Raw genomic sequence first — 12,842 nt, 5'->3', positions numbered from 1 at the left:
GGGCCGTTAGATCTCATTCATCAACGGTCCAGATGATCTGCATTATTACACTATAATGGTGCATTATTAGTCGGTGTGCATTATTCAATTGAATATCTGCATTATTACACTATAATGGTGCATTATTAGTCGGTGTGCATTATTCAACTAAAAATATGCATTATTAAATGACACGTGGCACCAATCTAACCGTCGGATGACAAAATCGTGGGGCTGAGATTAAAAAGAACAAAGAACAAAAGATACAAAAAGGAAATGAATACATCCCTATATTTATTTATTTAATATTTGTACTTTCCTCACATAATTGTAGTTCAACAAACATACGTTGCACCCTATATTTATTTATTTAATATTTGTACTTTCCTCACATAATTGTAGTTCAACAAACATACGTTGCACAAATTTAGTTCCTTGAATATCTCAGTGTCAAGTGTCAAGCAATCAAAGATTAGAAAAATAGGGATAACAAACTGGCTGTTAAACAAGTAATGATTGCAAATTGACAATTTTGGTAGAGCATGGCCCAACTCACCAAGAATTTGCCACCAATCATAGCACACACATTTTAATTTATATAGATATATACTATAAACAAATGTGACAAGTTGCAGAGGGAGCTGTATGCCATTGCATAGTGATTTTGAGAAGAGGAAACAAACTAAGATTGTTTAACTAATGGATTTCCCACTTGTAGTTTCAATTCTTTAATGGAATGTGTTCTGTTCCATTCAACATCATAATCTGGGCTCCATTTTTTCATAATTATTTTCTTAGTTGACACTTTCTAGTTTGCGTGCATCATTGGCAATTTCTTGATAATTACTTAGTTATTGCATTTGGATTGGGTGACTTCATTATTCCAGATAAAGAAATGAAAAGAAAAGCTGAGATTAAGATTCTATAGTTTACCAATCATAAAATAAATCATACTAATAACTAATTAGTTCTTAAATAGATGTTTTGGATTCAATCCCCTATGGGTGTGGTGTAATATACATTTCTTATTTTGTATGGTAGTGTAGTGGTTCTATTTGCATGTAGTAAACTTCTCACTTTGTGTAGTGATGTAGTAGTATTTCTCAATCTTTATGCTTTCTTGAGGTGCTTTGCTGCTAATTGGGTGCTTTTTGTGTTGTTTAAGTGGTTTCTCAGGTCTTCTTCTTGATAGGTTTTGTGCAACTTTTAGTTCACCATTTTCCTTAGTTGTTGGCTTAGTCTTTTTGCTAGTTGGTTTGCTGTCTTTGTTAGCCTTTTGAACCTCGATTTGTACGTTGGTTTTTTGCTCGCCATTTTTTTAGTTTGAACTTTTCTAAATGCATAAAAAAAATTTGTATTTTCATCAGTATTACTATTGAATTGCCATCGAAAGAAGCACACAACTCGCAACAAGCATAATACTTTAATCAATTAGCTATCATTAATACCGACTAAGTTTTAACTCTGTGAGTTAAAGATAAGCACCACATTCCGTAAACGACACTAATCCGTCCGTGAAATTCGGTAAACCGGAGAGCGTAATCGTGTTGGCACCGTCGTCGTCGGGCGACGGAGACACCGCCACATTCTTCCTTCCGGTCCAAATCTTATTAGAAGATGAAATTTATAACAATTTACAGGACCATGAAAGTGCAGAAGATTTATACGTTGAGTGCAATTATTCTACAAATTATATGCAATTCACAATCTTTTACAAAAATAAGGGGTTTGTAAAAACTCCGCCCCGAATAGAAATATATATCACACTTTTTTTTATTAAAGCTCAAGCAGGAAAATAACAAGTAAAAGTTCGCGTCAAGCGGTCAAAAGCCAAACCGCAAAAACTAAAAAAACACAAACCCACGACAGCATTCCAACCAAATAAAAAAGACAATCCAACGGCAACAGTTTACAAAGTCTAATATTGTTCATTTAATCATTCGATAAAAGACAAATAAAAACACAAACCCACAACAACAACAAAAGGAAAACACGAGCAAATTCCATAACTCATGCTTGGGATGCGAAGACACAAACCTGGTATATCAATTTTCACTTCAAAATCTAATATTGTTCATTTAATCATTCGATAACTCTATTGGTTATTGGTAAATCCATTTTATTTTGTACGTAGTATTACAAAACTATAGTAAATTGCACTCTTTAATTTAATAAATAATACTAGTAGTATATACTTTTTTTTTAAGAAATAAGTATGGAATTTAATTTTGATTCAAATTAGTAGTGTCAAAAGTCGAATTCTCAACGACATTTGACTTATCGACACACGTTACTATAAGTGTTTTAGATACTACCAATCTATTTGATTGATATATAATTGTTGTATTTGTGTGCATAATAGTGGTAGCTGCTTAAAATTAAACAATCATACAGTGACGTAAATCCTAATTATTGGGCTTCTACCTCATTAATACTAGTAGTAACTAAGCATCATTTATAATGACGATTTCAGATAACAGGATCCGAAATAAAGATTTTATTTTAAATTTTATTTTCTGTTACTTTTAGTATTGAAATCATTAGTGGTGTGAATAAAGTCTAATCAATCTCCAATATAATTTTAACTTTTTTTACAAGACAAGGAGTACATTTTTGGAGATCTTTTTTTTGTCACATGCATCAAGATTACTTGTATTCATTGTAGTACAGTAGTACTCAATTGTGTTGGAAATTTTTCTTGTTGTCCATGATTGTGTAAAAAAAATAAAATTTCAATTAAAGGATAAAGATTTCGATCTCACAGTTACCAAATATGGAATGGTTGAATATTATTTCTAAATAAATGGGATTGGAGAATAATTTTACACTTCTCAATTAAAGTGTTTTATTGTTCACGTAACTTTGATTTCACTTCAAAATCTCAATCAATTATGGACATATATTGCATTGACTTTAAAAATATATATGTTTACGTGCTCAAAAACACATTCTTTTTGAAAAAAATAATTAAAAAATATTGTTCCAAACACGTTGAAATTTTGTAATTATATTGTATATGATCGACTTTACATAATTACATCATGCAAAAGTTGTTTTAACAGTAATTTTCTTTTTTTAATGGTAATGTTACTCAAAACTCTATAAGGCAGCTAAATAAATCCTCAACAGTTTAGAAATTAATTTGATTTAATCCATCTTGGCCCTAGCTGTTACAATTATAACTTAATTATGACATTTAATAAAGTTTAAATAAGTTGTCATTTTACATCTACGCCGCCTTCTACTATTCAATCAAAAGTAGTGTGTCTTTCAAGATTTCATAAATTAATTTAGTTAAATTAATTAAGACTATGCTATAAAACAATATAACATGTATCATGATGAAACTTCCATGCAAATAAACGTACAATTATATGTAAGAGTAGGTATAGGCTTTTCTTTATTCTTTTTAGTTGTCAACGATTTTTATCCATTGGCGGCTACCCACAATACTTTCAATAGAAAAGTAGAACATATTAAATTGAAAATAAGACTTCTTAGATAATAATACATCTATATGGAATGGCTATTCAAAATGATATTGGCTATAGGTAGGTCAAGTTTTGGTCACAATTTGTATACTAAGACACTCACACAACATACCATAAATTCGAGCCAAACATATACTATTACATATCCGTATTATATTTTCAGGCTATCCATCAAATGCTCATAACTCACATGCTACAAACAAGACCCGAGAATAAAAATTACAAATCATAAAAACATTAAAATATAAAGAAAATGAGGAAAATCAAAATTTTCAAATGATCGGCACTTCTTCTAGATTGACCGATTCCACGCAACTCGACCACTCTACAATCTGCACAAGTAGTTCAATCCTCACTCCTGTGCAACGGAGAGTCATGTGCCCGCCAAATTGGTCCAATCCTCACTCTTGTGCAATGGAGAGTTTGTGCCCATGTCTCAGATCATGCCAAATGTTGTCAGCGATTGTGAGTGCTTTAATAGGCACACCCTCAAAATATTTTATTTTTTGAAATCTTATTTCTTAAAAAATTACGAGGAACATCAAGTTAGTTTGTTTCAAAAATCTTTATATACATGCAATTTTAATTTTTGAAATCGTTTTCTAAATTATTTACTTTTTAAACTTCTGTATGTATTTTTATATTATTTAAATAATATGTTTGTATTTGTTGATTCTAAATTATAACACTTTCTTTTTGGGTTGATGTTTGGGGCGATATTATGATTTTTAATACCACTTATTACATTTCGTATCAATTATTTGTACTCAACCTATTGAGTTTTAGACTCGACCTATTACCAACATTAATGACATTTTAAGTGACAAATGAATGTGGATTAGTTAAACCATCTAAAAAATATAAAATTTCATGATTTGACGTATGATGCAAGTCAACCTACTCTTTGAGTTGTATTTAAACAAGTAACTTTCTTAATAAAAGTAGTAGTCACATTCAAAATTTTGTTATTGAGTTTGATTGCAACTAGTTGAAAATTATGGTCCAACTTTCTAGTTAAATGAGTTTGATATTTGTGATAGTGGATGAAACTTGTGATTCCTAATGAGTGATGCTAAATGACCATAATGTGGCCAACCATAAAAATAAAATATTAATAAAAATCTGTACATTTAATATTAATTTTACTTGAAACTTGTTCATCTTAAAAGTATCAATTTTTAAGACTAATTTACCCTTGTACATAAATAGGGAGTAGAGTAAAATTAAATAGGGAGTATTTATGTATAAGTTAATAGTATGTTATTAAGACATTATAATTGAACATTTAGATTTTTTATGTATACACAATATGCAGTGTCAATTTTTACATGTATAGTATGATCCTACATTTGTGATACTACTATAGATTAATTATCAATGATAATTGTATTATCAATAATTATAATTCTGTTAACAGTTTGTTATATTATATAACTATAGTATGATATTTTATAATTTAATAATATGCTTAATCTACTTATAATTAAACTTCAATTATTTATTTCTAATTGATCTTTAATGCAACTAAAGATTAATTATTTTGATCGTATAATTTGATATTCAAATTCATTTTCATTCATTTAAGTAATTTATATCATGAGTAGATTTTCGATTTAATTGGGTGTCATCTAGTATTACATTAGATTGGAGATTTGAATTGATCTTCAATTTAACGAAGAATTTTTATTGGTCTTATATTTATTTAATAATTTGGGATCAAATATTTTCAAGTATTAATAACACCACAATGTAAGATCAAAGAAAAACATAAAAATAAAAATAAATGACACTAAAGAGAAAAAAAATACACGTAAAAGATGAAAATAGAATGTTTAATTGATTTTCCAAAACTTATGATCTACTCCATTATTTTACTATTATTATTTATATTTTATGTATGATGTTTTGATTTTTTTTAACATTATTAATATGTTAAAGTGTAGTAATTGCTATCCTTTGTATATATCCCATTGTGGATGTACTTAAAAAACAATTGATTTTAAAATTGCAATATATTTTCAACTTTGTGCTGGCACGGACACGTAACATGCAATATTGTAAACAAAAACATGCAATATACATTTGTGGAAGTTGTAAATGGATTTCCACAAATTGCATTTTAGTTATAGCCAGATTGTAGATGGATTTTCTGCAGATTCCCGGTGTCACAAAAGCATGCTTCAAAGGAACATCAATTGAATCTTCAATAAAATTTAAGTTTGATTGAACATTTACTTGTTCAGTTCATTAATTGAATAGAATGATAGAAGATGAAGTGAATCCCAATTGAATTTTATAAATTTTTAAATTGTTCAAGTGAATCAAATATCTATTGAATCTAAAATCAATTGGGAATTTTCGATATTAGATCAGTTATTAGTTATTTGATAATAATTATAAATTGCGACACCACATAACATAATTAGTACTCCACTATAGTTTAGCTAAAACCTATAATTATCGGATAATTGCGACAATAACAATAGTAACTCATAATATTACATGACTCCATGTGCTAATAATATATTAGCAACAATATATTAATATGAAGTTGTATTTATAATTTTTAATATTTGATATTATTATTGGTATTGTCAATATAACCTATAGTATATTCTTGTAACAAAATTTTAAATGGTATCATAATAATGATATAAAGCTACTCATATACCATTACGACCAAACTCCTATAAGTAGTACAATGACCTTTAAAATTTATCCATGTTATCTATATAAGTCAATATTATTACTATTATATGTTATTATTAGTATTATTAGCAAGTTTAGTTATTGGTGTGTAAGTTGTATTATGTCATATAATAGTTATTTTTGCAATAATATGATAATTATATAATAATAGTTATTTTTGCAATGTAACAAATTAAATTATTTTACATAATACAGTAGCATCTAAAATACGCAATAATTTATAATATTAATATGTGACTTATATTTACAGTTTAGAAGACATGATCCAATTCTAATACAGTATATAAGTACACTTTATATGATATGCAATACAATTATATAACTTTGCACATTCATGAAAATTGATTACCAAATTAGAATAGCTAGGAGTAACATTGTATTTAAGATTAGTTGATCTTATTAAACTAGATCATAAAATATATATGCAAGCATATATATACTACTTATTACCATAATTTATTTATGATATATTGTGATGTCTCTTAGTTAATAGGTATGATATGATTATTTCCAATACAACATATGTATAATTTGACGTAAATTGTGCATAAATTATTTCGTAAATTGTGCATAAATTATTATGGAGCGAGAATGTTGTAAATTTAAATTTGAAGTAAAAAATTGAGAAAATGGTAATTAAGTAAAATTATCTTAACACTAACCATTACTATTAATTCATTGCATTGACTTTTATAATTATTTACAAAAATATCATTGTGTGACTGGCCACGTTATGGCTACATAGCATTACTCTTCCTCAATTACGTGATAACAATTGCTAGGCGGAGGAGGCTGTGACAAGAATATTTCGGAATTATTTGATGATTATTGGTATGTCGTGACAAAGTAGTAATAGTCAACCAATAATGGAAGTGACAAACGAAATTTATTGCCATGCAGAAATAATTTGAGTCATGGCAGCACATTGGTCTGTGCTGATTAATTAATCTTTCTACTTTCTAGTGAAATCTATTATTATCGGAATATAATTATTTTAAAAGATATTATTAAAGTTTTGGGCTGCTGATGCGTGGCCACCTCATTTTTATTCTTTTTTCATAAAGCATTGTTGGATGGGGATAATAATTGCTTCTATAATAAAAAAAATTAAGTGAAGTTTGATTTAGTTGACTATATTATATTATTAGTCATAGATTGCAATGAACATGTAATTAAGTGATGTTTGATTTTTGGTCTTACTACATTTTAGTTGGTCAGTTTAAGCCATCTGAGAATGATATGACATGATTTGGTGTACTTATAGACATCGACATAATTTAAAGCTTTTAAGACTCAAAATCAATTTGAGTTACACTCAATAGTTTTATTGAATCACAATTGAGTTGATAAAATAATTTCTCTCTGAATTGTGGAAATTATCAACAATTATGGAACAAGATTTGGAATAATTCTTTTCTTTTCTTGAACTTTATAAATTGTGGTAATTATCATCAGTTATGTTCAACAAATTGTTGCCTAGTAAATTATTGAAACATTAAAGTTGTAACAATTATTTTTTTCTGCGTCCACTATAAATGACTCTCTTTAAAACACAAAAAAGTTAGATTTGGGCAAATTTTAGGCCCAATTCAATGATAAATGCGATCATATGAATAGGTCATGATCTTAAAGCAGGCCCAAATCTTTTTAAAAGAGGCCCAATTCATTGGCAGTGGAGCCCATGTAAATTGGCCATGGTGTCAAATTGGGCCCAACAAATATTAAAATGAATATGACAAAGCCCAAGCCAATTTTTTTAACGTTTGGTTGAAGAAAATTCAAGATAAGGCTGTAGAAACAAACCCCTGAATTTGGATAACAAGATCAAAGGCAAGGTAGGGAGCGAGAAATCAAGCTAAAAAATGGCGTCCTGCTTTTCAGTGGGAACAACTCTGTGTTACAGAGGGAGTAATTTCAGCACACCTTCAGCTTCAATTTCACTAGCTTCAAAAACTGCTACTTCTCTTTCACTCAACGCGAGACCTAAGGCGCAGATTTCTTCTGGCCCTCTCCATTCTGCCTTCACGCCATCATCTCTTTCTCTCTCTTCCGCTTCTTCCTTCTCAGGTTTTGTTTTAGGATTGTGGCTTCTCTGTTCAAATTTGGCAATTTTTGATTTATTGGTATTGCAATTGAGTTCTGGCATTGTGTTCCAATATTTATTTTTTTCAATTTCAGTTTCCTAATTGATTGATTTTGTGTGACTGAGATGTGGTGTGGGGTGGGTTGTTTTTATCTCAGTTGCACATATGCTGTGTGTTTTAGAAGAATGTGAGTAGTGCTTGTCTCTTTTAGTTCAATGCTGTCATAAAACTTGGTTATGGTTATAGTAAAATTTGATCTTTTGGATCCAAGAATTGAAGAATATAAGTAGTGTTTGTCCCTTTTAGTTCAATGATTTCATAAAGTTGGTTATGGTATACTAAAATTTGATCGTTTGGATTAAAGAATTGAAGAATATAAGTAGTGAGTGTTCATATCAGTTCAATGATGTCATAAAACTTGGTTATTGTCATAAATTTATAATTTTGATCAATTGGGTTCAAGAGATGAAGAATATTAGTAGTGTTTGTCCATATAATAAAATATGGTCATGGAATTTGATTTTTTGGAGTCAAGAATTGAAGGATATAAGAAGTGTTTGTTCCTTTGAGTTCAGTACGATCATAAAACTTGGTTATGGTTACTGGATTCAAGAATTGAAGGATATAAGAAGTGCTTGGCCCTTTTAGTTCAATGCTGTCATGAAACTTGGGTACGGTTATAGTAAAAATTTGATCTTTAGGATTCAAGAATTGGACCATGTTGGTACCCCTTTTCATTAGTTGAAAAATTGTTTGTGTTGTTAATCCTAGGATTGTCATTGGGCTTGTGTCTGAGTGCCAGCATTGGGAAGGCAAGTGAGAAGAGGCGTGGGCTAGTTGTGAGAGCATCCAAATATCTGCTGTGTCAAACCAAGAGGAACAGATCAAGAAAATCGCTGGCTCGAACGCATGGCTTCCGCAAGCGTATGAGCACTACCAGTGGGATAGCACTCATCAAGCGTAGACGCGCCAAAGGCCGCTGGAAGCTCTGCACAAAGACAAACCCCAGCAGCGGCAAACGAGCCTGATCTCATCACTAGTTTGTTCCTTTCTCTCAAATCTATCTATAGCTAATTTCACTATTTTGGTGTATCCTCTGAGTTGTTTGTTGTGGGATGGAAGGGCTTTTTCTAGATTCAATTCTAGTTTACTCTAAATTGTGCATGATCTTGCAACCTAGCTGGTTTTGGACTTGATATTTGATCATTTTTATCCATTGCCATTCAGTTATTTTGATTGTTCTTGAAAATTTAAAAGCAGTTGGACGAAGCTGTAATTTTTTGTTCAACACTCAAAATTTTGAAGTTCTTATAAATTTGGATTTTAAATAGTCACACAACTAATATCCTTACTTTTTTATATGAACTTTTGAGATCGTAATTGAAGAGCTTACAATTTTGAAATGCTAATCAACAAGCTTAATGACAAGAAGTGAAATGCTAATCAACAAGCTTAATTTCAGCTTTATAAATTAGGTCAAATTACTAAACAAATTACCAAGTTAGGTCGAAATATAGTTATCCCATTATTTTTAAAAAAGAAATAATAAATCACTAAGCTTAAACCACATTACGTACAAAAGCGAAACCACAACAATTTGATCGTTTATGTGTTTATTCTTCATTCAAGAATCCTAAGTATAGTGTCTTCTCATATACTACTAGCTAGTGCAATTGGTTTCAACATCAGTCAAGATTGAATCACATTCAAATTCTAATTGACTAGGTAGTTACATGCACATTGTACCAAAATGTGTTATTATATTCACGATTTTGTTTCCTACCATCACCATCAAATGTCTTGTTTTGATAACAATCAACATATGCCCTAAAAAAGATAGTAGTACCAAATTAGCATAGAAATAATTAAGAAGTAGACATAAAACAATAGCTCCCAATTAACATTTCACGGTTAACTTATAACAACACCAAAAGTTAAAAAACTCTTTACTAATCAACTATGACACTTCACTCCATTGATAGTACCCAATATATGCTATAAAGGAAACATTCATACAATACACATAAATAATTCTATAATTCATCTAAGCAAGTGGATAGGATGGTTTCATGGCAATGCCACAAAGCCCTCCCATATTCCCACTCTCCCTCTGAATCATCCCATACCCATTCTCACCCCAGTTCGTCCCCCACGAATTCTTCACCAACCAATACTTCATTCCGTCGCTATTCTCCCCGTAGCCGACGATCGTCACCGCGTGGTTCAGATTCGTCCCGCAATCTCCCGTGAAAACGCCGCTGCGGAACTCCTCCCCGCCAGCGTCGATGCCCACGGTGACGGGCTGGTTCGCCACCGCGTTCAGCAGCGCCGCCTCGTCGTTGGCCGGAACACTCTCGTACCCGCTGATCTTGCCGGCGCGGGGCTGCAGCTGGCGATGTAGTCGAACGCGGCGTCAGGGCTTCCCCCCGAAGCATCCGTGGCTCCGGGTCTCGCAATCGACGAGCTCTTGTTCGGACAGAGAAACAAGTTTGCCGGTGCTTAGCTGGATTATGCCTTCTGTTGCTGCAACTGCCGCGAATGCCCAACAACATCCTGCGATATCATATGATATAAAAATGGCAAATTTGATGAAGTTTGATTAAATTTTGGTATATCAGCGCAACGTTTAAAATTAGACGAGAAATTTATGAAATTTAGATTGTCCTCGATTAATTAAGCCATAATAAATATTTTAGTTGTCTACATGTAGGTGGCGTTCGGTTGGAAAGATAAAATTATAATGAGATTCAATATAGGATAAGATAAGATGAATTTTATCTTGGACTAAATTAGTATTACTAAATTTTATATTGATGTTTGGTTGAAGAGACTATGTCCAAGACACAATATTAATTAAAAATTATATTAATCAAACTAATATAAAAATTATCATTAATTAAGCTTATTTATTATAAAATTTACAACACAGTTTAAATCTATTCATTATCTGATACAGTAAATAAATATTAATTAAATATATAATCCAACAAAATATTAATAAAAAAACTTATTTAATTATTATGAAGTAGGGGTACTACATAAATAGTCGACAATACAACCCAGTAAATCTCATTCATGAAGAAGTGATAATATCCATTAATCATTATAACCTCATTGACCAAAAAAACAATTGTTAAAAAAAATCATTTAACAAAAAAAATTGCCAAAAAAGCAACCGCCAGAAGAGAGAGAAAGGGGGTGTATTACTGTAGAGACAAATTGGTTGAAGCCATAATTTTCACGAAGAAGAAGCGGCTGATCGAGTTCCTCTCCGCCACCATCGACGAGGAAGAGGGGAAGCCGATCGCGAAATCGTTCTGGCAATTCCGCCGCAGCAGCAGCATCAACTCTGATCCCGTCACCGCCAGTGATAGAAGAGAGAGAAAGGGATGGTAGAGACAAAATTAGACGGAGGGTGAAGGGTGAGATGGATAGTACGGGATTAAAGCCATAATTTTCACTCTTGATATGGGCTTTGTCGGGCCGTGACTCTGAGTTGCGGGCCGATGTTTGATGGATATTGAGCAACCGAACGGCAGATTCTATGCAATCCTTGCATTAGTTCGGTTAACCGAACGGCACCGTAATATATTGATGGTGATTTTCAACTAAACAAAGTCTACGTTGTTTTGTTTATGAAAAAAACATTGTTTAAGTTATTGGTGGATATCAGATATAATTTTTTTGCCATGAGATAACTGAAGACATCAAATTTCGTGTTTTTTTTGCTGAATTTTAAAATTACGGAACGAACTAGAATTTGACCTAATTTCATGATTTTTCTGTCAATTTGCTCAATTAGAAGGACCATCAAGTTTTATCAAATTCTGGTATATCCCGCAACTTTAAAAATAAATCTGAAAAATATGGTCATCTACATGTAATATGTTCTTGATACTAATTTTTAGCCAAACAATATTGTTTTCTTTATGAATAGGTGGCATCGGTGAACTCATAGACGGTGACGCTCACGTCTGATTTTTCGATTAGGACAATTTTGAAAAATGAAATTTTGTCGCTAAGAAACTAAACTTAATGGTTAATTCTTTCGTTTGATTTTTAAAGTTGCGGGATATACTGCAATTTGACTAAATTTCATGTTTTTCCGACAATTTACCCTCTTTTAGGTCATCGAACTTACCGCAGTGGCCTTGATTCTTAACATCGGCGCCCTTGGTTCTCCAGTCGACGCTAGCCGGAGCATCAGCGACGTTGGCGTACATGAAGGAAGAAGAAGAGTTCCGGTGAGAAGATTCCATGTTGAGTCCCGTTCTAGTCGACAGGAATTCCTCATTTGTGAGATCGGCGAATTCGTTGATGGCGAGGGTATAAGAGCGGTTTCCGGCGGCATTGAATGCGTCGATGAAGGCGGTGTTGGCCTTGAATATTTTGAACCTGTGGGCCTTGTCCGCAGCATCTTTGTAGCTGCGGCCGACTTCCGCCATCCACTGCTGGTGACGATCCGCCATTAATGAGGTGCGGGCGGCTGCGCTCTCGGAAGCCCAAACCTGAAGTATAGAAAAAATGCAGTGAAAATAAGCTTAGATGAATGTGTTGGTGCCATGTTGGAAATTCAAGT

General features: G+C 31.9%; 1 protein-coding gene and 1 pseudogene across 1 annotated transcript; one reads left to right on the top strand and one right to left on the bottom strand.

Moving 5' to 3' along the window:
* Nucleotides 1-7,965: 7,965 nt before the first annotated feature.
* On the top strand, nt 7,966-9,493 carry LOC121756967 (50S ribosomal protein L34, chloroplastic-like). The gene is made up of 2 exons (XM_042152409.1): nt 7,966-8,246; nt 9,035-9,493. The coding sequence occupies exons 1-2, from the start codon at nt 8,042-8,044 to the stop codon at nt 9,289-9,291; spliced, it is 462 nt and encodes a 153-aa protein (XP_042008343.1). The 5' UTR covers nt 7,966-8,041; the 3' UTR covers nt 9,292-9,493.
* Nucleotides 9,494-10,136: 643 nt separating this feature from the next.
* LOC121758559 lies at nt 10,137-12,842 on the bottom strand (annotated as a pseudogene).

The sequence above is a fragment of the Salvia splendens genome, chromosome 12, assembly GCF_004379255.2.
Source record: "Salvia splendens isolate huo1 chromosome 12, SspV2, whole genome shotgun sequence".
In the NCBI taxonomy this organism is placed as follows: domain Eukaryota; kingdom Viridiplantae; phylum Streptophyta; class Magnoliopsida; order Lamiales; family Lamiaceae; genus Salvia; species Salvia splendens.
The sequence above is the reverse complement of the archived record's forward strand: the minus strand, read 5'-3'. Positions and strand labels throughout refer to the sequence as shown.